The sequence below is a fragment of the Coturnix japonica genome, chromosome 13 (assembly GCF_054131305.1).
Source record: "Coturnix japonica strain WE chromosome 13, WE-NBRP24, whole genome shotgun sequence".
NCBI lineage: Eukaryota > Metazoa > Chordata > Aves > Galliformes > Phasianidae > Coturnix > Coturnix japonica.
The window spans coordinates 10,964,556-10,990,456 of record NC_140675.1 but is presented as its reverse complement, the minus strand read 5'-3'; the positions used below and the strand labels follow the sequence as shown (position 1 = coordinate 10,990,456).

At 50.1% G+C, this 25,901-nt stretch overlaps 1 protein-coding gene and 1 long non-coding RNA gene across 4 annotated transcripts; one reads left to right on the top strand and one right to left on the bottom strand.

Moving 5' to 3' along the window:
- Window positions 1-3,761: 3,761 nt before the first annotated feature.
- Window positions 3,762-25,636, bottom strand: LOC107320800 (uncharacterized). Of its 2 annotated transcripts, none has more exons than XR_014934055.1 (3): window positions 25,425-25,636; window positions 25,124-25,242; window positions 3,762-4,101 (listed from the first exon to the last, which is right to left on the bottom strand). It is a non-coding gene; the product is annotated as an uncharacterized LOC107320800 (long non-coding RNA). The 2 variants fall into 2 exon arrangements; XR_001558375.3 differs by lacking the exon at window positions 3,762-4,101 and adding an exon at window positions 14,252-15,026.
- GRIFIN (galectin-related inter-fiber protein) lies at window positions 17,943-22,352 on the top strand. 2 transcript variants are annotated; one of them, XM_085514639.1, is made up of 4 exons: window positions 17,943-18,026; window positions 18,807-18,886; window positions 18,970-19,243; window positions 19,587-22,352. In XM_085514639.1, exons 1-4 carry the CDS (start codon window positions 18,015-18,017, stop codon window positions 19,749-19,751), a joined length of 531 nt encoding a protein of 176 aa, XP_085370765.1. In that variant the 5' UTR covers window positions 17,943-18,014; the 3' UTR covers window positions 19,752-22,352. The 2 variants fall into 2 exon arrangements, with proteins under 2 accessions (XP_085370765.1, XP_015732503.1); XM_015877017.2 differs by having other exon boundaries at window positions 18,970-19,132; window positions 19,587-22,339.
- Window positions 25,637-25,901: the final 265 nt, after the last annotated feature.

Here is a 25,901-nt window from a genome sequence, read left to right as displayed (position 1 = left end):
TATGAGCCAGAGCATCCCTGTGCCCAGCCCACACCATTGCCTAGAATCAACCGCACAGAGCCTTCAGAGGGCAGATCTTCATGCTCCAGTCTCTCCATTGCCCTGGCCCATTGACTCAGTGTTTTTTTTTGACACCTTTCCTTCCTCTGACTTCACAGCCCTGCTTGCTTTCTATTAAAAAACCCAGAGATGTGGCTCCCTCTGGGAGCCTGAGCACTAAAAGAGGCCCACATGCAAATACTTACCACACTATTATTAGTGCGGGTGCATCCAACCAGATGGCAGCAGGTCCAGGTCCTGCAGTGCACAACTGGCTCCTCAGCGCAGTCAGGCAGGAACAGAGCTCCAGGATCACCCAAGGTCCCAAAACACCAGGACAAGCAAACAGGACATGGGGGATGAGGGCTTCTCCAGCATCTTGCCCCTGTGGGACATCCCTTTGGCAAGTGGCTGTTCACCTAAAAAGAGAAGTTATGCTTGCAACCAAATGCTAAGGTTCATGGGTTGAGTGAGGTATCAGCTTTTGTGTGCAGGGCCCCCACTCTGGGTTCAGCTCAACATTAATGCACCATGTGCTGACCACAGCTGGGAAGGACACAATCCCTGCACTAAGGCTGATGTCAGCACTAAGCGTGCTCAATAGCCAACAGGAGTAGATTTTCCTCTGCTGCACAGTTAATGCCCATCTAAAAAACTTCCCCAAACCTCTTGAGCTCGAAATGCCCAAGGAGATGATTTTAATGCCAAGCACAAGCCAGCTGAAGTACAGGCATTAACATCAGATGGCTGACATTCCCTTTTAATTGGGAGCGGGTGCTTTTTGACTCATGCAAAGGGCATGCTATTTTTATTGTGAGCCGACTTCAGATCACAGCCTCCTTATGTTAAGCTCTGCACACACATCTAATGAAAACCAGGCCCTGCCTAAATGCCCGGATGAGATTTGGGAAGAAAGCTCCAAAGCATCTCACCCAGGGGCTTTGTGAGGTTGCCTGGCAGGGTCTGTTTTTTCCATCCTCACTCATGTTGTAGAAGTTAAATATTTACTGGTGCTATTAAATATTTATGCTAAGCTACTCGTCCTGCGGGGAGCCATCCCATCGCGAGCTCCCAGGGGTCTGTATCCAACTGGCTCACATGCATGCACCCGGCTCTATTCTGCTGATGGCTCTTTGAGTGATTTCCTTAAGGGGAGAGACACTGGTCAAGTCCTTGGGAAAGGTGTGGGTTGCTCTTCACTGTTCTTCATCCTGTGGTTTTGCGATGACACCTCGTCCCAGTGTGTAAGGAGAAGGAGGAGGATGTGCAGCTCAAATCAGCCCTTGGTTCTTCCATCCTCTGCGAGAGCAGCAGGATCCAAACCCACAGCGCACAAGAGGAGCCACCACCAGTACAGTAAGAACAGCAAACCCATTGCAGTGCTGAACCCTGCTGCTCTGCAACACACATACACCCCACAAAAGAAGCCCCATACCCAGAGTTAGCTCCAGGCTGCACTGCTCCATCCCACCCTGTGCTGAGTGAGTTAATGCCGCTGTTCTGCTTTGCTGGGACGGTGCCAAAGGAAAAAGGGCTCCACCGCTTCCCGGTCTGCCTGGAAAACATGCCGGCTGTTTGCTCGGGGGCTGGTGGCACGAGGCTGTTTATTCTGGACCAGGTTCAGCAGCACTTTGTGCTTGCAGTTCACCAGGACCACAGAGGGCACAGCCTGCCCAGGGAGTTAGGTGCTCACCCCACCATATGGGGTCTCTCTGGGTGCCACTCTGCCCTTCCTGTCACCATCCCTTTCCTCCTCTCCCAGTGCTGGGGACGCCCTTTCCTGCCTGGCACACTGCTGGCCCCAGGGCTGGCATGCTATCACCAGACACAGCACCCCATCCTGCTCCCTGACATCATGTTATCACCCCCACACAATATTGATCAGAAAAAGCATGTATGTGAGAGGGGAAGAAAAAAAAAAAAAAAAAAAGAAATAAAGAGGAAGGAGGAAAGGAGCCAGCCCTTGGCTCAAGCACACTGAAGGGACAAAGGCAGCGACAGCACACACGGATTTGGCTGCCTTCCTCGCCAGCTCTTTTCCCAACGGAGCGATAAGAGACAGGGCGAGCGCTATCGCCAGCAGAGCGGGTCTCGGCAGCTCGGCCGAAGGGCACTGTAAGCTCCACAGGGACATAGTTCTGAAATAAAGTCATTCTATTGCTCCTCCAGCCACACCATCCCACAACAGCCTCCTGCGAACATCACTACCACCCCCACAGCCAAAATAAAGCTGCAGGAGCCCTGAGGGCATGTCTGACAGATGTCCCACACCCTCTCCTCAGGCTGCAGTGCTTTTGGTACCCACTCTCTTCTGTCCTCTCTATTTTATTTCTTCCTTCCACAATGCTGCTCTGAAGCTGCCATCCTCATGGCGTACATCCACATGAACTCAACTAGTAAGAATACACTGGTTAGTTTTGTAGAGTGTTAATGGAACTTGGCTCACCTTGGGTACAGAATGGGTGTTCTCAGCCCAAAACATGGCTGGTGGTGGTGACTGGCAGCTCAGAGATTTGTTCTGAGCCTGCTCCTCAGCTGGATCTGTGAGCTTCCATCATTAGGACAAGGAGGACACTTCCAAACACATGAGCCTTGGGTGTGAGATAGTAGATAAACTAGCTCAAGACAAACCAGCTCACAGGAAATTAAGGCTCAGATAGCTTGGAGGACACCCCAGAATGCACAGCCATAAGGCCATCCTGCAGGGCTTTCAAAGCCCCCCTTGTGACCCCAGCCCATCCCACAGCCCCCTCTGCTCCATCCCCCTCCTAACAAACAGGATCCTGAGACTATCATCCACCCCAAAATAATGCTGTCAAACCTGCATTCCTAGATGATGGTATCCCAAGCTCCTCAGGAAACAGCCTCTGAAATCAGGAGTCTCTACACATCACCACTCATCCATCTCAGCACCTTACACTGGAAATATATACAGCTAGCACAGTGCCTAAATACTATTCCCCTATCCCCTCCTTGCTTCTTCCCAACCATAACAAGTTAAAAATCAGGTGGCTACTACAGGTGCTGACAGTCATTCTCATTATCCTCTCATCAGCACTAAATTAGTGACCCTGAGGATGTCCTGATAACAGCACCAGCTGAGAAAAGCAGCAATAATAAATACAAAGCAATTCCTCCATGACACTGCATGGGGTTTGAGGCTGGTACTGAAAGGTACTTGGAGCTGTCCCACCAGGGATGCTCAGCATCCCATAACAGCCCCCCCAAGTGACTGGGGTCACTAACTGAAACTCCTCAGGTGGGTCTGGGAGCTTGTCCCCATGCATGGTGCAAATAGAAGGTAGGAGAGACCCTTGGTTTCCATTAGTGGAGGCTGGGACAAAGCAAACTAACAATGTCCTTACTGTATTCCTGGTCAAGACAGAGAGACAGGGACATCTGTGGGACAGCCTCTGCCTGGAAACCTCCTTTGAAACACCTGTAGATACCTCTGTCTTTCCATCTTCCTGGGAAACAGGTGGAAGAAGAAAAGTTGCAATGGCCAGAGCGAGTTTCCCCCAGTTTGTGGTGTGGATGGGGGAGGGAGCAGCCTGTTACTGGTCCCCAGAGAGGTGAAGGGAGAGGTGGGACACACACCCCTCGGGAGGGGTTCCTGTTTTGAGGGAAGAAGGAAAGGACACGGACGTGGCAGTCAGGGATGTACTGTTGGCCCTGCTAATAGAAAAGCTCTGTATAAACAGGGAGAGGATCCAACAGAGATCAGAGATGGTTTTTCTTTCAAGAAAATTAAACATTTAAAACATTTGAGAACACACGCCCTCACCCCCTGGACAGTAATTAACTTCTTCCTGTGCAGAGCATGGAGCACTTTCCAAAAACAGAGTTAGATGGATTATTTTTCAAAGGAAATGTTGTTGAAAGGATCTTCTGTTATGTCCTAAAGTGGGAAAACAGTCACAGTGGCTGAGGAGGGGCTTGTTCCATGCGTGTGCCATGTTGGGGCTGCCCGAGGAGATGGAGATACTCTGGGTTCTGCAGGTTCAGCCCAGGAGCAGTCACTTTGTTTGACTGAAGAAGTCCTTGCCCGGTCATTGTAAGATCCTAGAAATCAATGCAAAGTAAACCAGTCAACAGCAGTGAGAAAAAAATCCCATGCTCAACCCATGAATGATGCATTGCATTTCTCCAATGCACCGCGATGGGGGAATCCTGCGATGAGAAAGAGGATGCAAATTCAGATGCAGATGCAAATATATGCAGTGTTCAAGGGGATTTACATCCCACGTCCCCATCCAAGCCCATCTTCCTGTGAACTTCAGATGAGCTCAGTCCTTGTGAATCTCCGTTCTCAGAGCAGTAGCATGAAAAGAGGCAGCTGGTATGTGTGTTAAACAAGCACAGTGTGAATGACATCCCGGCAATAAAAGGACTCCACAGCTAGCCAAGGTGTTTGGTGGGAACAGTGCAGCTTCCCAGGCTGATCCCACCACACTGCTCGTGCCTGCGGAGAGGAGGGGAGCAGCACAAGGAGGCAGGACCGGATAGAAACATATAAGAGTTGGTCTGGAGAGACAATTGTGCTTTGTAGCAAAGCCTGAGGTTTGGTTGTTTGTTTTCAGTGCTGCATTGGGAAGCAAAATAAAACCCAGCATTTTTTTGCGACACAGATTTGTGGGGAAGCAGCCATTCTATGGTTGAAAAGGTCAGGTTTGCTTTCCGTATCTCCCTCTCATCAAAAATGTCCTGCAATCCCTGGAACTCGGGAGAAATTTCCTCTTGCAGTGTTAAGTGAGGGCAGGCCTAGAGGGAGAGCGGGTTGCTTTCCCTAGATCAGCTCAAGGCAGCTGGAGGAGATGGGTCCATATCTGAGCACACAAGGGCTCTTTTGTAGGGTTGCTGGGACCATCAGGACTCGGGTATATAACCAGTTCTGAGCCACGGCCATGCAGACCAGAAGGGACATCACAGCAGGAACATTTCTTCTGGGGCACTTGCCTGGAACAAGGGAGCTGCTGTAACTCATGAGCAGCCCTACAGCCATCCATTCAGCTTTCAGCACCTTTGCTGTAGGCAGGGTCTCATGTCACCCCTAAGAGGGGTTTGGCACAGTCAGTTCCTCCATCACAATGAGACAGACAGTGCTGAGCCTCGGGAGGACAGCAAACATGTCCAAAGAAAAAGAAAACAATTAAAAGAGACAAGACAAAAGGATCTGTTGGATGGCGACCAGTGCATCTGGGGAAACATCTTTGTTTTAGGGGGATGGGGAGAGAGAAGGAAAAGAGAGGAAAAATGCATCCAGAGCAGGACTGCTGCTTGCCTGTGTGTGCACACAGGGAAAGCAGAACAGTTCTGTGCATTTGTGACACTAAGAGCATGTCAGGCTGGTCACCAGTGGCTGCTCAGTCCTCTTTCCCTTCCAAGGTGTTGTGTTCCCATGCCTGCAGGCAGCACTTCATCCTTTTCTTTCTTCCCCACCATCTGCTGTCGCAAATTCCCCCGAGAGTCGCCTGCCCCAGCATAGAGTTTCAGCCCATAGTGGAAAACAAGAGGGAGAGAAATCCAATCCCAGCCCCAACCCCAACCCCAACCCCATGCCCATATGCTGCTGCACCTCTGGCCAATGACCCCAGGCAGCAGTGGATGCTGGTGGCATCCCTGGGTGCCAGAGCACCTTGTTGGTGCTGCAGGCTCCTTGTGCTGTGCTGTGCAGGGACAGGATGGGAATGCAGGGACATAGTGGGATCCTCTTCCCTTGTATGGCCAGGACCAGCAGCACATTCCCAGCTAACCCCACTGTTTCAAATTACAAAGCTGCCCCGATCCCACCGAGCCACCTCAGATCTCAGGAGAGAGCCGTCAGTGCTTTGAAATCCAGGCTGGAGTGTTGCCAGTAGGCAGTGCTCACAGCAACAGCTGGGCTCCGTCCCTATGGGACACGTGGCCCAACACAGCATCAGAAACGTGGGCTTGGGACAAGGCAATAGGGCTCTGGAAACTGGGGCCCTGCCAGCACCTCTTGCATCATGTCCTGCCATTAGCCACCCCCCATAGGTGACCAGAGCAGACCCCACGTTCTGGTGAGTGATGCACAGGGATGCTATCCTAATCCCCCTTATGTCCCCTTTAGATTTGCCCATGCCAGCCACTGCATAAGACCTCTCCTTCACTGTACAGAACAGTCTGCAAAGAGAGAGCAATTGTAATGGGTTGGAATAATTGCACTTGCCAATTGTATTGGCTTATGCTGGGCTTAAGCCCCTTTGTGCACAACAGTGTCCCCTGCACATCCCTGGCCACATGTCCCTGACCTTGCAGGGAGCAGGGCCATCTCCAGGACAAACTTGGTCACGCTCAGCCAAATTCCTGCCTTCAAAAGAGCCCAGAGTGCCTGGGCCTCTCTGGACAACGGCCCCAGAAGCTCACATTACTGCAGCTTTTGTAGCCTTAACAGCCATGACAGCACAGCGAATAGCTGTTAGTGTGCAGGGCTGTGTGTGCTGGGAGCAGGGGGGCAGCTCTGCCCAGAATTAATACCCCTAAGAGATTAACGATGCTGAGTGCTTTGAAGAGGAGAATAAGGGAATGGGAGACTAGCTGGGGATATCAATGGGAGGAAAACCCCCACAACATCCCCCAGCACCCCAAATGGTGCTACAGGGATCAGCTTCCCCTTGGGGACCATCCTTAGAAAGGTATAGTACCCATTTACCTGCTCTCAGTATCCCTGTAAGACCTATCCTACAGGAAAGGGTCTCTCCCCCTCTCCAAGGATCCAGCCAAGGGATCCCGTATTGTGGTCACCTGATCCATCCAGGCCACAATTACTGCACAGGTTGTTGGTACTGTCTCCTCAATATGGTGATAGGCATTCATATACGCATGTAAATAGAATCATAGAATCGTTTGAATTGGAAGGGACCCTTAAAGGCCATCTGGTCCAGCTCCCCTGCATGAACAGGGACACCCACATCTCCATCAGGTGCTCAGAGCTCCAGCCAACCTGACCTTGGGTGTCTCTCTGGGCACCCTGTGCCAGTGTGTGCAAACCACAGCCCCAGTAGAGGAGTGCTGTCCCAGCTGTGCAGCCAGGCGTGCCATGCTGTGCCATGCCCTGCAGGCACACTTGGTGGCTGTGGGTGTTGCTGCATCCTTTGCTCTGAGCTGGCACAGGTAGAACTGAAATCTCTGAGCCAGAGATCTGAACACATCCAAAACTTTCTTCCTAACCCATTTTAACCTACATTTGTTGCCTCAGCCTGCACACACGTGGGTGTCCTGCTGCGTGCTGCATCCCGGTGGAATTCAGCTCCTCTGTCCTACTGTGCCTTGGCTCCACACTGAAGCTCTGGCACAGGCAGGAGAAGAGGCTGTGCACCTTTCCCTGCCTCTCCCAATTCTCTGCTGCTTTCCTTTCACCCATCTCAGTCACATCCCCTATTGGGGTACAACTGTGTATCTCCAGTGAGCTGATGGAAGCTCCCCACAGTCCCCCGTCACCCTCTGCTGCTCTTCCACAGAGAGCCCCTGTTTTGCAGAGATAAGAATTAAAGTGACTGGCAAAGCTTTCAGGCTCATCTAACGACTTCCAGAGCCTTAATTTAATTTAATTACCATCCCCTTCTTATCTTAATCATCCCGCCTGTGTTTATAAACAAAACACTGCCTCCCTGCCCCACGGGCTGCAACCTGAGCGCAGCACCTCTCATCTGCACAGCTCGTTACATTCCTGCTGCTTGCACAGCCCAGCTGCCAGATGTCCGCAAGGAAGCCCATGCAAGCTGTGACTGGAACAGCAGTATGGAAGAGGCTGAGTGTAACCACTCAGCTTCCATCCCACATGGGGCCGGGATGTGCTGCCCAGTCCTTGTGGCTGGTGGTTGTTCCCATTGCTGTTTGCCCAGCCTCAGCCTTTCAGCTGGGATATTTACGTCAAATAAATATGGGATGATGTGGGGAAATGTGGGGTGTGGGAAAATGAGCAGCCAATGGGGTGCCTGTAAGCTGCTGCCCTGCATGAACTCAGCAGTGAACATGGGATAAGCCACCCTATAAGTCCCTGATGGAGTCGTTGCTGGAGGTCACACAAAACTAGCCCAGAAATAGAGGGTCCCCATGGCAAATCTGCTGTTCTCTGGGATATTGTGAGTCCCTCCATACAACAGTACAGACATAGGGGTGAATAATGGCATGACTTGCTCCATGGTTTTAAAGTTTCCCCTGTTTCTTCTAGAGAATGTCCACCTGGTCTGCCTCTGCTCCTCCACATCACACTGGTTGCCCCACCATGGGCCTCAGCTGAGCAGAGAGCTGGAACCCCTCCAAGGCTGCTGTCATTTGCCTTCCCTCCTCACACTGGGTTGAGCTCCCAGGAGCCCACCTTCATACCAGCCCTGCTGAGCACTGAGATGCTCCCTGCTTCAAAAGGTGAGGTGAGCCCCCATGAACAGAAGAGCATCTTGTAAACACCCCAACAAGGGGTGTGTCTCGATACACATGTAAAAACAAACCTTGGCTATAACTTCAAAAGCTTCATAGCTTAAGAAGCTGTTATGATACAACCTTGCACGTACACAAGTGCGTGCAGCAATGTCGGCTGCTGGTGGAGGTTGAAGTTTGTGTTTGTTGGCCCAATACACTGGGAATCATCAGCATTGCCAGATCTGGGACTGCCATGCATCCTAGAGGGCTGGGTCAGCACAGCCATGTCCATCCAGCACCTGGGGGAATCTCCTCTGGAGGTTTTGAGTTGGAAAGGACCCTTAAAGTCAATCTGGTCCCACTCCTCTGACACAAACAGGGATACCCACAGCTCCATCAGGTGCTCAGAGCCCCGTCCAGCCTGATCTTGAGTGATCTGGGGATAAAGAAGGTCAGAAACCCCTCAAATATGGCTGTGGGAGCAAGGAGCGTGGGCAGGGTTCTCACTGGGATCTGTTCTCCTTATACTAGGAGCTGGCAGGAAGGATGCAGGTTTTTCCTATTATAGCTCAGTCATGGGACTATTAAAGTTCTTTAATCATTGTTGGTCGCTTGTACGCACACACGCACACAAAGGCACGCTCCAAGCAAAAGCGTAGAGGGAGTGAGCACCTGGCGAAGGCATTATTGGCCACGTCCTATTTCTAAAATAATGCTTAAAAAAAACCAACAAAAATCCAATGCAAACTGCTGCCAAGAGAAGAGCTCAGCAGAGGTTTGAGGGCTGCAGTGAGGACTGCTGAGGCTGAGGTGAGGGAAGGGAGATGGATGGGGATCCATCCCAGGGGAAAGTGGGCACAAAGCTTCTCAACTCCCTGCCCCCATCCAAGTGCAGGATCCCCACCTCTTGATTCCAGACATCCCGTCAATAAAGCTGCTGGTATAGAAGCTTATCAGCCCATAAAACGCACCCTCCTGAGCACATATTCCTGGGGCAAGGCTGTGATAAGGGGTTCAAATGCAGGAAATGTGAGAGAGTACAATAACAAAGGCACATTGAGGAGGACCTACACAAACAATGACCCGTCTGTGGGCTTAGCAAGGGGCACAGTGAATGGCACCCATATTTATATGGTGGAATCACACAAGCATCTGCGGAGTGTGATTCAGGTCACACATATGGACTTGCAATATGACCAGATCTGCAAAGGTTTGGCCCAGGAACAGCCTGGCTCAGCACTGGCACTGAAAATGACTGCTGGGGCTCAGAGCTGAGTAAGATAGCAGGAAACATGAGGGCATCACATGTGGTAGAGCCCAGAGATACCATTTTTTTTACAGTCATTTTTTAGTGTGTTGTGGAATAACTTGTACTGCAACAATAAACGTTATTCAGACATTTGTGAAGGCAGGGTTGGTGCACTCTGTTTGCAGGCAGCTTCCTCGTGTCCTTTCTTAGAGCCCAGAAAAAAATCAACCCATCTGAAAGGGAAAATACTTCAGTGACATGTTTACTTTATTCACAGCTTGTTTTCTCGCCTGGATGGGAAAAGCCTGAGGCCATCAGCGGGGCTCCCTTCTCGTCCTGCTGTGGGCTGGCAGGTGGCAATGCCCTGCAGAGTTTTAGGTTTCATGGCAGAGGAGCAGGGTGTCCAGGTTTCCATTTAAACCCATCAGATGAACCCACTGCCACAGCAAAGTCCAGCAGTGTGCATGGAGCTGTTGCAGTGCTTTGCAGCCACACACATGGGCACTCCAGGAACCTGGCTTCTCTTTAGGGGAACACAGAAATCGTTTTAGGGATTGTCCCACTAAAATAAGGCCAAAACTCACAGTTCTGCCATAGCTTTCACAGTTTTAGATTCATTTTGAGGTTGTCCCATTCTATAAATATATCTTCCCTTTTCACTCCTAGGTGTAGAACTCTCTGTGGTTGTACAAAAAAAGAACAGCACTTTTTGGCTTGCAGCAAGCTGGCTTACCCTCTAACAGCCATTTACAAATATGACCTAAAGGGTTTAATTTTTTCCACCAAACAGGTAGAGATGGGGAGGCTCAAGAGCCAGTTTCTGTACAGCCCTGCTGGAAAAGTAGCTGTGTGACCACATTTCCCCCTGGCAGCAGCATTTTGTAGCCCACAGGCAGCCATACTTGGCCTCCCATCAGCATGCTGTGGTGGTTTTACATCACCGGTGTTTATCAATCTGTGTATCAATGTAAGTGGTAGGCTCCACTTCGGCTCCATCTGTACCACAGCCAGACACCAAATCAAACCATGCAACCAGGCCAGTTGCACTGACAGTATCATCTTTATCAGCCCAAATCCTAGCCCTGCAGAAATGAAGAATTTAGCAGAGATCTATTTTCATCATCTGCTGGGACTGGCATCAGTCACACCCTTCCTTTAATTAACTTCACATTGCTTTCTCTCAAAGCTCTCTCAGTATGTCAGCCTTGATGGATGTCAAGCTGGCAGGCTCTAAATAACCCCAGGGGCCCTATTGCCCTTTTCAGATTCTGACTTCTTTCTCGACCTCCTGCCATTTTGCCACATAAGAGAAAATGTCGGAGCTCGGAGACCTAAACAGCAGAGTGCCACGTCCATGCACAAAGACAATGGGTGCCAATGGGCGCTGGGCACAATGGGTCCAGAAACATCCCCCAGGCACAGACCCCATAAGCAGGACCTGGAGGCAGGCAGGACAATCTCCCAAGGTCTCACCAAAATTTTTCCAACTCTTTTCCTTTTGTGAGGGAGGGGGTGAGGCTTTGACCTGAAGCCTTCCCAAGTGTTGCTCTCGAGCATTAATCCAACAGGGTGCCTCCGTTTCCATGACCCTATTTCCACTCTCAGCGTTACAATCCTCTCCAGCTCCATGAGCTGTTCCAGATGTTTCAGAGTTTGGTAAAAACTCCAGAAAAGGAAAAAAAAAAAAAAAAGAAAGAAAAAAAAAAAAACAACAGAAAAACAAAGTAGGATTCCTCTCAGCAGCCAGATCTGAAAGAGGAGGGAATGCAGAGGGTGTGAGGAGCAGAGTCATGGTCTGGTAACCTCTCCCCAGGCTACATTCTGCACTGAGTATAAAGTAGGATCGATAAAGTGCTCAGGCAGATCAGAGCTATCCCAGATTGCTTGTGGAGATTGAGGGTGGAATCCTGCTGCCACTCTTCCATCCCATCCATTGGAGCTATGCCCTGGCCATGGCTGATGGACATCTCCCTGTTTGCCTCATCCCTACATCAGGTTGGGAAGCTCACTATCAGCTTTGGTGGGAGTGCAGCTGAGTGCAGCACAAGGAAGATCTGCATGTACATCCTCAGCTCCCAAACCTTTCCTTCTCCTGAGCTCCAAGCAGATGGACCTTCAGCCCCCCTCTGCAGCTCAGCTCTATGAGCTGGGACATTGCAGTCAGGATGTGGGTAGGTCTGCGGTGAGCCTCAGCCTTCCCTGGATGAACCCCTTCACAGGGCATGAGGCATCTCCCAGCACTGTGCCCTTGTTACCAGTTTACAACTCTTCTTGTCACTGAAATCTCACACACACTAATGGTTCACTCATAAACCACCCCTCACGTCCCCACTGAAATTCTCATGCTCTGCACAGCTATATAACTGTAACTACATAGGAATAAATTATATATAAGCCCAACACCAGAAATAGAGAGGGACTGAATCAGCAGCCTCCACCCAAGGCACTGGGAGCCCATCTGCAGCTATAAAAGCCAATATGAAAATAAAGAAGAAACCAAATGACATGGCATCTCCTTGCCTTGACCACAGGCTCCCTGGGGCACTGACTGTCTTATTGTTCATCTCAAGAAGAACAACTTTGCTGTCTGCAGATGAGGAGCTGGAGCAGAGTGAGGGAGTCTCTCTGCAGGAAGGGGCAGAGGGAAGCAGAGCTCCTGAGGGGGCTGGGGTGGGCAGCAGGATAAGCAACAACAAACAGAGCTAGAGGGAAGCCCTGCATGGTGGCACAGCTAAAGGCTACTGGGGGAGAGGAGAGAAAGAATTAAGGCTTAGGGTTTAGGTATTTTACTGAAGAGGTTCCCCAGCCCCTGTGTGGGTCAGGAGGGAGTGGGACTGGTTGGCTTTGCTCCATGCCCAAAACCCACCCAACCTGAGATGTTGCAAGTCAATGACGTGAATGTGCCTCTCTGTTTGAGCTATCCTGATCACATCAGGAAACAAATATACTTGGTTCCCCAAATGGGAGAAGGATTTTTGTCACCATCGTCATTTTTTGAGTTTCGGTCTTTGTCAGCAGCCCTTCCTCTTCCTCCCTGCTCTCCAAAATAGCAGAAAGCTGCATCCTCCTCCCAGCTGCCTCACAGTTTGCTGTATAAGCACAGTGCCAGCCCCATGCAGCGGAGGTCACAGCTCACGTGGGGAGGACCAAGACTCCAAGCTCAGGGTTTGCTGTCTTGGTGGACAGGCAGATATGTCTGGAGTCTTGCAGGTATTGATTGCCTTCAGAAGGGCCTGCAAAGCCAAAAATGCACTTCTGTGCATTCATCTTCCATGTATCATTCCCCCCATCACTCCAGGCACTGGGATGGATGCTGCCTCTCAGAAAGTTGTTGTCAAGGTTTCAAATGTGAGGATGGGAATGCCTGTGTGATCCCAGCATATCATTGTGATTCTGTATGCCAACAACCCTTGCAAAGAGCTGATGGGCTCCATATATCCCAACACCCCCACACCCAAACCATCCACATGGAACCTGCCAAGAGCTCTCGTTCAATAGATGCACCTGTGTCTGATGTTATACACAAACCACACAGGTCAGCTCCCTCCTTCCACCCAGCTCCAGGCTTTCCCCTCCTCTGCCTCCTCCCCAGCAGCAGCTGCAGGCACACGACTGCGGCTCCATCCCACGCGCTGCTCCCGGGGAGGAATGCAGCCTTTGATGATACATAGAACGTGGCTGCCTGTGCCGTGCTCAGGCCTGTTGCCACGCGGGTCCTTGTCCAAGGAGCTGGCATGGGGCTTGCAGGGGGAGCATTAGCAAGAGGCCTTCATGCTGTTACTTGTGGGAGTGAAAGCCTGCAGCCAAGCTGCAGCCCCTCCACTGTTGTGCCTCCTCCCCCAGCATTTTAGGGCAGTAAATCACTCAGCACCAAAACAGAGCTACTTAGACCAAGGAAACCTGGCCCTCAAAGCCTCATCTCACCTGGGAAGTGCTTCTGGATTGGCAATACTTTTTGATGAGGCTGCAGGGGATGGAAGGGGCTTTGTCAAACCTGACTCCATCCCAAGGAAGCAGAAATTCCCCGCAGCCAGATTGGAGCGAAGCAGGGAGGGCTCACATTTCTACCCTCTCCATCCCAGAGCTCTGTCATTGCTTTAGCCATGAGTCAGAGAACCCATGGGGGCCACACACAGCACCCACACTCTGACATGGGGAACCACAGGGGCCCTGCACCAGCTCTGCTCCTCCCCATCCATCCTGGGGAGAGGGAGGCAGGTGTCTCCCTGGGGAGTTTGGAAGGGATAAATCAGATTCCAGCAAACACAGCAGGACGAATACTTACAGATGATCAAATATTGGTTCAAGGAACCCCGGGTGGTAAACAACACCCCACACCAAGCCTTGCTTTCTGACAGAACAGCCATGCCCTGCAGGGCCACAGTATGCAGCCAGCCTGGGCCAGGGGAATGGAGGTGGCTGCAGCCTGAGCTTATCCACCCTCTGTGCCTCCTGCTTGTCACATAGACAGATCCCTGGCTCACTGCTGAATCCTCAGCATCCCCCACCACAAGCAGGAAGGTACCAGCAAGCAGTGCCTGGTGGGATGCCCATATAAGAGCAAACTCGAGCTCCAGATCATACGCAAAACTCCTCTTTCATTTACTCATTTAACCTGGCGGTGCTGGAGCTGATAGGGCTGGCTTCCTTTCAAGCAGACGCCAGTTATAAGTAAAATAAACCAGGCGAGCTTCATGCTTCCACCGTGCCGCCTTTCATCCCCACTCCTCAAAGGGAAGAGGGAAGTCCCGAGGAGGGAGCAGGAGGCCTTGGCCTCAGCTGCACTCCCACAGTGCATGGCACAGTGAGGAGTGGCACTGCCATGCACAGAGAGGCAGAGATTTGTGCCATCACTCACATGCCTGCAAACAGAAGCTCATAATCAAGAGCTGCAGCCACGCTGGAGGAGCACCACATCCCTTCCCCAGACAAGAGGACCGTGGGACACACTGCTACTACAAGGCACAGATAAACAGACACAGGGTGGGACCCAACACCTCAGCAGCTCGTTAGGGTTGGTGCTGGAGCTGACACTTCACAGGGCCGGGCACAGGCAGCGTGTGCCGGTGGGTGTGAGCTTTCCCGTGTCTCTTGTCACCTTGCAGGGTGTGAAGTTTTTCTTTCCTTGTGATTCTTGCAGGCTGAGCTCACTCTGCAGGGCGCTTTCAGAGAGACAGCGGTCTGTTTAAGGAGCTGCAAGGAGAGGTACGGGCTGCAGAGCACAGCACATCCTGGAGCAGAGGCACAGAGGTGTTGCATCAGGCTGCGCTGGCATCAGACTCGTGCACTGTTTGTCTGACGGTTATCATCCGTCTCAGGGATCTGCCCGGAGTCTCCAGCCCTCTTCTGGCAGGTCCTACAAATTACAATGTAGAGAGAGCAGAAGCATCGCGATAGCAGAGGCTGTAAAGCAGGCAATAGGGTGGAGATGCTCAGAGCACAGTTATCCCCAACCACACGGCTGCTAGCACAGGGAGGACACAACCCCAGCCCAGAAACGGCTACTGGCTCATTGGACAGAATAAGAAATGAAAAAGGAGACATGAGATGCTACCTATTTGGTGGAGCAAATATGGCCACACCTGGCCTCCCGCATCCACTCATACCAAAAAATACACAACTCCTAGGTTAACTGACGCTTGTTCCTTAAGGCTTCAGGCCTCGAGGCTCCCTGTGCTAATAACCTCAAGGGTATTACTAAGGTTGGCTCCCAACTTTCCCCATCCCTGAGCAGCAATGGGACAGAGGAGCACGACTCTGGCTGCAACCCAGCACTACGTACCAGAGCAGCCCTGCATGCACCAGTCCAATGCCTTGTTGGTGTATATTGGGGCATGTGGGCTGATCTGTGAGCCACCAGTAGGTGCGTATCACTGAGGTTTCCCAGCTGCTATATATATATATATGTGTGTATATATATATGCATGAGTACACATAGGGTTGGATGTTAATAGGACATAGGGCCACACAATAGTTAACCGTGGGATGGACACCACAGTCCTACAGGAGCTCACAGTAAAATCCAAGCAGGTATCAGAAACCAAAGCATCATCTGCAGCGCAGTCTGTGTGAACAGAGGATATCGGTGTATTGAACTTAGAGGCAAGGAATGCACTCAGGTCCTGAAAGTGCATCCTGTGCTTTTGGAGACCTCTACAGACTAATGGAGATAACTGCACTTGCAGACACGCAATCGGTTTCTCACGGGGGAGATTTGTGTGAAAATCCCCGTGGGAAGCACAGCGCCGGGCTCCTCGCTGAGCACTTCTGTCACTCCATGAACAGCAGGAGAAGGGCCTGGGGACAAATGACCGAGAGCAGGACAAGGATTGTAACGGCTTAGGGATAGGTGCAAACACTGCCTGTTGTACAACCAAATGGCTGACAAATGCGTGAGCGGGTCTGCTAATAAGAGATTTGATAATCACCACAGTGTCACGCTAACGAAGAGCCCCTGCAGCTAACCAAGCTGTCAGACCATCAGCTCACTTTCTGTGCCATGTTTTTCTTTGCCGTAACCCAGCAGCACGCAGTCAGTGTGCCTGGGAAAAGTGATGCCACTGAGAGCCAACCGCCCACCTCCAACAGCTGACTTTAGACGTGTTCCCACTCCCTTCCCCCTTGCTAAGCAGAGGTGATGATGGCTCCCAGGAATGGCACAACAGGCAGAAGGCAAACAAGGCACACCTGTACAACCAGCCCCTATTTGGGCATCATTTGCTGTGTTTGCTCTCACCAAAAGGACTCAAACTGAATTTCAGGGAGCACTGAGCATCTCCAAAGTTGCTACCCCTGAAAGCAGAGCATTAGAACCCTCTCCATCGTCAAGAGTTCACCCATATCTCCAAAAATATTTCTTCTGCTTTTTGTTCTCCTGCAGGGCAGCCCTGCAGAAAGCCACAACTCCAGCACTGCTTGGCCAAGCATCACTGTGAGCAGCAGGGCAGTGAGCTCAGCACTTAATGCTGCTGCTGGTGGCAGCTGCAGTGGGAGCTGTCACAGTGCTCAGCTGGGACATCACCCTGCCAGGACAGCTGCAGATCTGTGGGCAGTGCTTGGTTTCAAAAGACAAAACCAAAGCTTTGACTTGAGCTGGAGGGGTGAGGTGGGCATTGGGCACAGAAAGGAGCTGGTATTTGCTTTGCTGCTGCCTCTCTGCATAGCATCCCCTGCCTCCTCACCACCTTCACTGAATCATAAAATAGAATCATTATGGTTGGAAAAGAACTCTAAGATTGCCAAATCCAAATCCAACCCATCCCCACTGTGACACCATGCCATGTCCCTCAGCACTTCCCAGTGCTGCCAGCTGAAGTCCAGTGCTCCCAGCACATTTCCTCACCACTAGCACTTTACTTTTGCAGGAGACCAAAGGGGCAAAACAGCCTGAGACTTGGTTTTTCAGCCCCAGGAGAGGCTCTTGGCTTAGATGCCTGTTGGACTGAGTTTTAAGTTATCTGCCAAGGGCACCGGGGCCTGGGATAGCAGCTCTCATTCTGCTTATCTGCTGGAAACAAAGCAAACAGATTAAATAACATCAGCAACATGGCTGATAACACAAGGAGTTTCAACCACAAAAGCCAGGGATTCCTGTAGGACCATCCAGGGAGAACCACAGCCTCCCAGGCTAGAAGGGGTGGAAAGGACATGCTTTCAGTGCACTGACCCTGTGAAAATGGGTGCACAGCAACCCTTCTCTTCCCTGGCACAGCTTTGCCCAACCATACACTAACACATGCTGATGCAAACTCCCGTCTCTAGTATCTATCAGCATTCATTTCATCACAGCCTGCTTCTTGGTGCCTTTCCACACCAGGAAATATCCGACAAAAGCTCTGTCATCCCACTCCCAGATCCCTACTTTGTTTTCAGCAGGGAAGGGAACATCTCTGAGCTCAGCACAGTGGCATCCCAAACCTGCTGGCCCCACACAGGCTGGGACAGAGCTGCCATCAGCTCCTTTCAGCCTGGAGCTCTGGGGTGCAAATAAATAAAATAAAATAAAAGGAAAACATAAAAAAGAAAACGCTGGTACAGACTTTGCAGCAGACAGGGCTGCTGTTATCTCCTCCAGCTTTGGGACCCCCCCCCCCCTCATTCTTGCTTTGTGCCCTGTTGCTCCCACCCTGCCTCCACCACATCACAGCTCAGGATGCTCAGTGGATGAGTGGGCTGACCCTGTCTGGGGAACAGGATTTGCTGCTCCCCATCACCCAGCACTAAAAAGTGACCTCAGCCTGCTGCCTCCACTAATCCCTGCCTGACAGCCCTATATAGAACCCCCCCCACCCTTGCTCTCTGTGGCTGCACACTCACACCCCGTGGCACTGAGCAGGAGAGCAGGATGGCACTGCGGGTAAGTGCTGGGGATGTGCTTAACCTGCACAACCCAAAAATGCACTGGAAATGGAGACAGAGAAAGGGGAGGGGTGTGAAAGCTCTGAGCCATGGGAAGAGAGAGCCCAGAAAGGAGCTGCCAAAGCTGGGGAGATTTTTTCCAGTGAGTTTAGAAGAGGGCAATGCCCAGAAATGCAAGATCATAAGGAGTGCTAAGAAAAGTGAGATGAAATGGCAAGCCCTTCTTATTAAGATGAGTTATTTAATAAAACTATGAATTATTCAACAAGGAATATTTTCTAGCTCGTTCTATGCACATTTAACATTGAAGATTCGGGGGGGTGGGGAGGAAGCTGGTGGGATGGGATCAGACAGATCTTGGGAAGTCATCAATGTAACACTGATGGGGATGGGCTGGATGTCACATTACCCTGCTCCTCTGTCATTCCCTGCCTTTCACGTGCTGCTTCAAAGCATCACAAAGTTTTCTGCTGAGGTTTCCACAGATTTTTGCATTGTCCAGGCAGGGAGAATAAACAGGTGGGTTCATGCCAGGTAGGGTTTCTGCTCTGAGGCCTTCTGTAAAGAGCTGGGTGACAAATAGAAAAGAAAATCCTGAGAGGAAGGGAAGATCTTGAGGCTCAGAGCTTAATTAGGAGTGAGAAATAGGCTGGAGCAGAGGGTATGTGCAAAGGGGGTAGAGGGGAAGAAGATCAGAGATATGGAGCAATGGCTGGGAATGGGTTCTGATGTGCTAATCCCCCCTGTGCCCTGCTTTGCCATCACCTCTGGGCTGCAGTTCGAGGCTCTGTACCCAGAGGGGATGTGTCCTGGCTGGAGCGTCGTGGTCAAGGGTGAAACCAGCTCCAGCACCAGCATGTGAGTACAGCTATGCTCGCAGCTCCCCTAGGACAGCAGTACTGCTCCATGGCCCTCTGCATCCCTTTCTCTCACTGTTATAGGTTTGAAATTAATTTCCTCAGTCATCCCGGAGATCAGATCGCTTTCCACTTTAACCCCCGCTTCGCCAGCTCCAGAATTGTCTGCAACTCCTTCCTTGCCAACCACTGGGGGAAGGAGGAGGTGAACAAAACCTTCCCCTTCGAAGCCAAGGAACCGTTCCAGGTAGCCCTGGGTCACCCCATGGACATACTTGGATGGGGTAGGAACATCCCAGCCAATATCAGGGTGGCCCTCAAGGATCTGCCTTCACCTTTCCAGCCAGTAATGTACCAAGTGAGGTCCCCTTTCTGAATCTGCCTCCTGTCAGTATTTCTTTTGTACCCACTATTTTGCTGATGATTTATAGCCAGCTCTGGTGCAGACACCCACAGCTCCAGCAGTAATCCCTGGTGCATTTGTCATCAGTTTCAAGCTTTGCATTGTCACCAGTTTCTGCAATTACAAAACTAAAAATTCTATTATTCTTTTCCTTTGCCCAAAGAAATGACCAGTGCATGTGTCAGCTGGGGGAGGATTTGGGTGCACATTGCTTGATCTGAGTGCTCACCAATGTGACAGCAGTGAGGTCTGGGGAGGATGTATCCACCTCATGAATGTAACACAGTCTCTCTTTCAGGTTGAAATCTATTCTGACCACGACTATTTCCACATTTTCATTGATGAAAACAAAATCCTGCAGTACAAACATCGGCAAAAACAGCTTTCATCCATCACCAAGCTGCAGATTCTCAATGATATTGACATTTCTTCGGTGGAAATCATCAAAAGAGGCCTTTACTAGCAAAGGGAGTTGGGATAGTCCCACCAGCAACCCCCCCCTTAAGTTCCTGGTCCAGCTGGGAGCCACATCTTCCACATCCCCACCCACCCCATGCCACCACCAGCCAGAGAGCTGCAGCATATCTCCATGCAGTAGAAATGATGGTTACAGCCGTTGCATGCCACAGCACTATAGCAGCACCCAGCCATGCTGTTAGCTGTAGCCCAGATCATTGAAGCCCTGCCCCTGTGCCCTAAAGTGCACAATACTCTTATCTTCGCTGTTAGAGAGACTGACAGATCATTGCTGCACATTGAAATCTGCCTTGAATAGCCTGGATATTTTAATACTGCCCTAGAAATTGCATTTGCCCAAGAGTAGGAGGCAAATTAGAGCTATTCCTCAGCTAGCCCCATGGCAAGGGATGCAATGAGTATGGATGTTATCAATGCAAAGGGGCAGCTTCGCTGCAGGAGCAGGGTTGAAATATCACTGTATTTGCCAATAAAATCCAACAAGGAAATCCCTGCTGAAACATCCCTTACTGGGCAGATCAATTGAGTTATTTATTCCCTGCAAACCTATAGGCATGCAGTATGAACAACATAGAGTGCCTGGGGCAGGAGAACACAGGTTGGGGGTTGGTTTACTCTGCTCTGGGAAAACACTGTCCTTTTGCTCTGAGGGCTAATGAAGTCCTAACTACGTAGGCCAAAGTGATAAGATGCAACTTGCAAGATATTTCCAGAAGATACGTTCCATAGGGATGTTTGCTCAGCCTGTGTCCTGCCAACCCCAGCCTTGTGAGACAGATCCTGGGAGTGGTGTATTGGGTCAGAAAAGGGTAAAGCTCATCAGGACACTAGAAGGAACATGGGCCTCTCAGCACGCAACAGAGATGCAGCTGGACTCCAAAAACAAAAGAACATCTTCAGAAGCCAGTATCCAGAAACCTGTGAGCTCACAATGAACAAACTGCAACTTTTCCTGTAGATGTTCTGATTTTCCCCCTTGCCCTGCCTACTTTCATTTTCTCCTCTTTGCCTTTCAATACAGTCCACTTCTGCCTTACACCCTGTTCTTTTTACTGTTCCCTCTTCCTAGAAGAGGGAATTACTCTGTTTTCTTGACCAAGCCACTGCGTGCAAAGATGATGTTATTTTTACTGTTTTAATTGCACTCACTGAAAGCATAATGTCACAGTGTTAAATCTGAACAGGAACTCACTCCAAAAATGCAATTACAGCTGCCCCCAAATCTCTCCTTTGTTTCTCAGAAGACAGACCACATTCCTGATGGCAAGCAATAACACAGACAGTCCAGCCTTGCCAGTCCCTTACTTCAGGACAGTGACACTTGGTAACAAAGCAGCCCTGACCCATCCTTGTCTTTGAATGGGATCACCAAAGGCCATAGATGCACTCTCCAGTGCTTAAATTGGCCCTTCCCAACTTTTTCCTCTATTTATAGTCTCAAGGACTTACAAAGAAGAGGTGACCACATAGCCAACCACAACACAGGATGCCACAAAGCTGACATTTATGAGGCTGCTGAAGAGTTCATAATTTTCTTCCAGACCATAAAAAAACACCAACTGGAACTGAGCCTGTTCTCACGATGCAATGGGAACTCAAAATAGTCCCAACCAGTACCTCTCCCCGCCAAAGAGAGCAGAAATTACCATCTGGGAATGACAACTGTCTTAGTGGCAATTTGGGAGAGCTTGGAGATGGTGAGACTTCCTTTGGAATAAATCCATCACCACTGAGGCAAAATGGTTGCCAGGATCTGCTTTAAATTGTAGTTGTGATGCTGCTCAAGGGCTCTACACACTTCACTCCTACAGCCATCCCTTCAGTAAGACAGAGACAAATACAGGTAAAAATAGTCCTGTTGGGATCTCTGTGTCATACTTCTGATAATGCTGAACTGCAGTTGAAGGAAATTGTTCTTTTTATTCATGCCTGTTTGGGGGTTGATAGACAGATCATTTTTCACAGAGGAAAAGTGATGAAACAATTTATGAGGCTAATACTTTGTACCTACATAGCTGCAAAACCCATTTACAGCCACCGCTGCAGTAATACACCACAATTTCATTTCTCTCCCTAGAAGCAGCACAAAGGACCTGGGACAAACAGAGCAAAAATATTTCAAGTACAAACAAATCAAGAGATGCCAAACCAAATCAGGCAGCAGTGGGGATTGTGCCATATCTGCAAGCACCTTCCCAATAGCTGGTGCCGGCAGCAGCTCTCACTGTGTTACCATCCACACTGAGCAAGACCGGTCTCTCCTGACACATCCACAGCACTACTGCAGGGCTTTTATCTGCTGCCTCCTCCAGTCAAAACAGTCCCAAGGGCAAAGGGGTTTTTGGAGCAATGTGGTTCTAGGGAGCTACAGAGCATCTCTGCGAGGAAAGCTGCAGGGCTGGCTGGTTGGGGGAAATGTTCTCCAGTTCCTTCACCCTCATCTACCCCTTAAGGAAAAACTCCAGGGAAAAAAAAAAACAAAGCTACACCATGAGGATAATCAGTTAAACTCTCAGGAGGGGGTTGATACATCAGCACCACACAAAGGCACTGCGTGCTGGGATTGAGCTGATAGGAGAGAACCTGCTCGTCCTCCTCCCACATCTTAACTTGGAGCCCAGTATAAAGTCCAAGCTCAGTACTTTTGTTGCGGCCAAGCAGCACAGGTTTGTATGCTTCCAGAGAGAGAAGTTACTGCAGGAGGGGATGGGGACTGTCTTATTGGTTCTGCTTACAAAGCAGAAGCTGCTGCCCTTACTGCTCACAGCAACCAGGGAGGGCCACCAGGGAGAGATGCCCCTCAGCAGGCAAAGTCAGGAGAGGCTGTGACCCCGTAGATGAGCTCTCCCATTCCCACTTATGTTCCTCATTTGGTCTGGATTTGCAGAGCTCAGTGAACTGCTCTGGCCTGTCCCCAGATCAACAGGAGGGAAAACAGGCTCATAATCCCTCGTGCTTGAGCTCCACCAGAACTCTCAGGGCCAAGGGCTCTTCTGGCAGCATCTCAGGGCTGCAGATCTCCTGTGGAGCATCTGATGGTGCACAATTAGCGAGCACTCCTCAGTGCTGCTGACACTGTTGGCAATCGTCACGTACCCTGGCGGCAGCACCAGTGATTTCCTCATGGGCTGGTGAGCCAAAGGCTCCCACGTCAGTGACAGTCACATCGAATCAGCAGGGCAGCAGCCTGGACACATCAGGCTGAGTGACGCTGTCTCTGTCAACCTTAGCAAAGGACACACAAATATTAGACACTGGGTCCTGCTCCAGGATGAGGCAGAGTGCCAATACAGCGAGAAAGATGCCTAGGAAAGAATGAAAAGGGAAAATGCCATGCAGGTTGCATCTCCTTCCCATTTGCTTTCTGACTTAATGCCCATGTTTATACAAAAAACAACTTTGGTGGTTTAGCTATGCAGCCATGGCTGGAGGGCAGCCCTGGTGAAGAGAGGCAGAAGGGTCCTTGAAAACTGTTTAGCTGACAGATAAGTTTCCTGCAGTTTCAGTGCTTCCATGAGCATCCCCTGAAGGAGGGCAGAGCTGTGTGGAGTGTTGCTCCTTGCCACTGATTCAATGCAGTTGTTCAGTGGTGCAGCTCAATGACCAGCCCACATCTACAGCACTTCTTACCTCCCCAAGGCATCAGTTCTCCCAGTACTGCCACACGTACAGCCGCTACTAAGAGCAGAATTACAAGCCACGACTTTCTTCTTCACATCTCTGAGCCCTTACCTAAGAGAGTGCTTATTCAACATGTGGGCTGTCAAACTCCTTGAATGCTCAGGAATCATAGATGCGTGCCAGAAGGGCTGGGCAACACACAGAACAAGCATTCGGTTTTCCTGAAGAGTTCATAACAAATAAATAGAACAAGAAGAAAGGAGGAATAGCAGCTCTGTTCTAACTGGGAGAACTCCAAGGCACTGTGCAAGGCCAGACCACAGGAAAACAGAGAAATGTTTCTTGTACTGCATTTAAAAGGAGCTTCATGAAGTCACTAACTCACACACCACCTCCATACAGAGCCAGCTCAGACAGGAGAGTATCTCAGCTCTGATCTTGCACACATAGCAGCAGGTATCAAGCTGCAGACATTAAATTCAGGCTGCAAAGAGTTTATTTCCTGGAAGCAGGGATCTGCTATAGAGGTTAAAGTATAGGAAGATGATGGTATTGCTTTACTTGACAGATGTGTTATTGCATAACCCCACTGCATGAGAAAAGGGTGACAGAAATTAACCCTACTTATGAATTTGCTGACCTTCCTGTTCTGCAGTCTCTTCAAGACCCTCTTGCTAGAGCTGAATGCAATCTATCATGTTACGCCTTCAAGCTGCAAGAATAGAGCCAGCCAAAACTCTGACTCCCCCAGAGCACAAGAGCCAACAGAGATTAGATGGCTTTCCCTGCTGCACCTCAACCTGTGTTGCCTGGCTGGGTCTCATAGAGCACTTTGCAACTGTAGGGATTCAAACTAGAAAGAGAAGGATGTGTCGTAACACCCTTATAGACGTGAGAAAACCAAGGCATGTGGTGGGAAAAGAGCAGGGAGGAAAAGGGATCAACCAGGTGCTTTTGCCTCCAGCCAAGTGCTCTCACTCTGCAGCTCACGGCCTAGCCATGTAGCTTATGTCTTAGCTTGGCTGGGACTTTCTGTGACATGTGAGAATCTGCCTTAATACAGTAACAAACTCCACACTGAACCCTCCTATGATCTGCAACACAGCCCAGGTTGTACAGACAAGCCAGCCCCTTGTCTTAATGAGCTGAGCTAATGAGTCTTCCATTCACCTGTATGTAAGTATCACTGCTGTTGTCTCAGCTGCTAATCACTATTTCTCTAACTTCTTTACATCTTGCTTCATCCTAAACAACGGCCAAAGAGCCATAAGCATCCCTTCATTCTTCCCCCTCCTTGATAAGCCACCTCTCCTAAGCAAGGTTTAGCGATTGCTGTGTGATTTATTGCACATGAGCTTGCTGGTTTTGCAGAATGGGAGTGAGACTGAGGTGCAGCTATTTCACCTCCCGACCTCAGCCTCTGCACTAAACTCTATCTACTGTCATAATTCATTTCCTGAAGTCACTTTGTGCTGCGAGCACGCACTGGAATCAGAGAGACAAACGTGGTCAGTGGTGGTGAGGGAGCAGTGAATTGCCCAAGTCGTTCCAGATGAGTCACTGCACAATGAAAGGCTATGCATTATTACTAGAGAGAAAAAAAAAGAGTATGCAGCTGATCCTGACAGAGCTTAACCAATGCTCAGAGCCTCTGACTGATTTTGTATGACTCTAGTAGTGATATTCCTCTAAAAAGGCTGCCCAAGATAAATAGAAGCTCACGGATATTTTTCTTACCTTGTCAGAATGTTAGAGCAGATTGCTGGAGAGGATTCAGAGCCACGATGTCACCTCTCCCCACTTCCCAGCTCATCTCCCTCTGAACCCACACAGTAGGAATCCTAAGAGCTTCCTAGCTATGAACACAAAGTAGAGGAAAGCTTATTTTCAGGGGCACCACCAGATGGCCAAGCCCATGTTTCAAAAGTGCTCAAGCTCTAAATCTCCCTGAAACCTAATCCCAGCCACACCAGCCAAGAGTGAATCCCTGTGTTCAGACAGACAAGCTCCCTGCTATCGTGTTCTCTAAAACCTTTACCTGCTCTGCTGGCAGCTGTGGGCCCTACGAGTGCTTTTCTCAGTGCCTTTCCTTCCTGCCCCCATGCTTTTCTCCACAGCTTCTGTAAGCAGCTGCAGCTGAGAAAGGCAAACTGTGGCAAATTTAAAGCCTTTGTCAGACTTCCCCCAGCTGGCAATCAGCTGATGGGGCCAAGAAAGCTCTGTCACGTAAAGAGCTCTTTCTTATCTTGTTGTACCCAGCTACTGAGCACTGGGAAAGCAGTGCTTTTGTGCAGCTCTGGCAGCATTCAGGTGTAAGGACAGACTGTCTCAGCAGCCTCTGCTCTGGTATAGTTTTTATCTGCCCATCCTCTCAGCAGCTGCACTGGCAAACTGCTTTGACCAAAACAGGCTGAAATGGAGATTCACAAACCTGATCAGATCAGCAGATTTCCACAATTAGCCAAATCTGCTTAATTTGGGTTTTGCTTTCAGGCTGATCCTAATTTTTCATAAG

Bases quoted from the DNA above. Each gene is read 5' to 3' on its own strand.
- GRIFIN (XM_085514639.1), top strand. The intron at 18,887-18,969 runs GTGAGTACAGCT...TCACTGTTATAG, and splicing joins ACCAGCTCCAGCACCAGCAT to GTTTGAAATTAATTTCCTCA. The intron at 19,244-19,586 runs GTGAGGTCCCCT...TCTCTCTTTCAG, and splicing joins TCCAGCCAGTAATGTACCAA to GTTGAAATCTATTCTGACCA.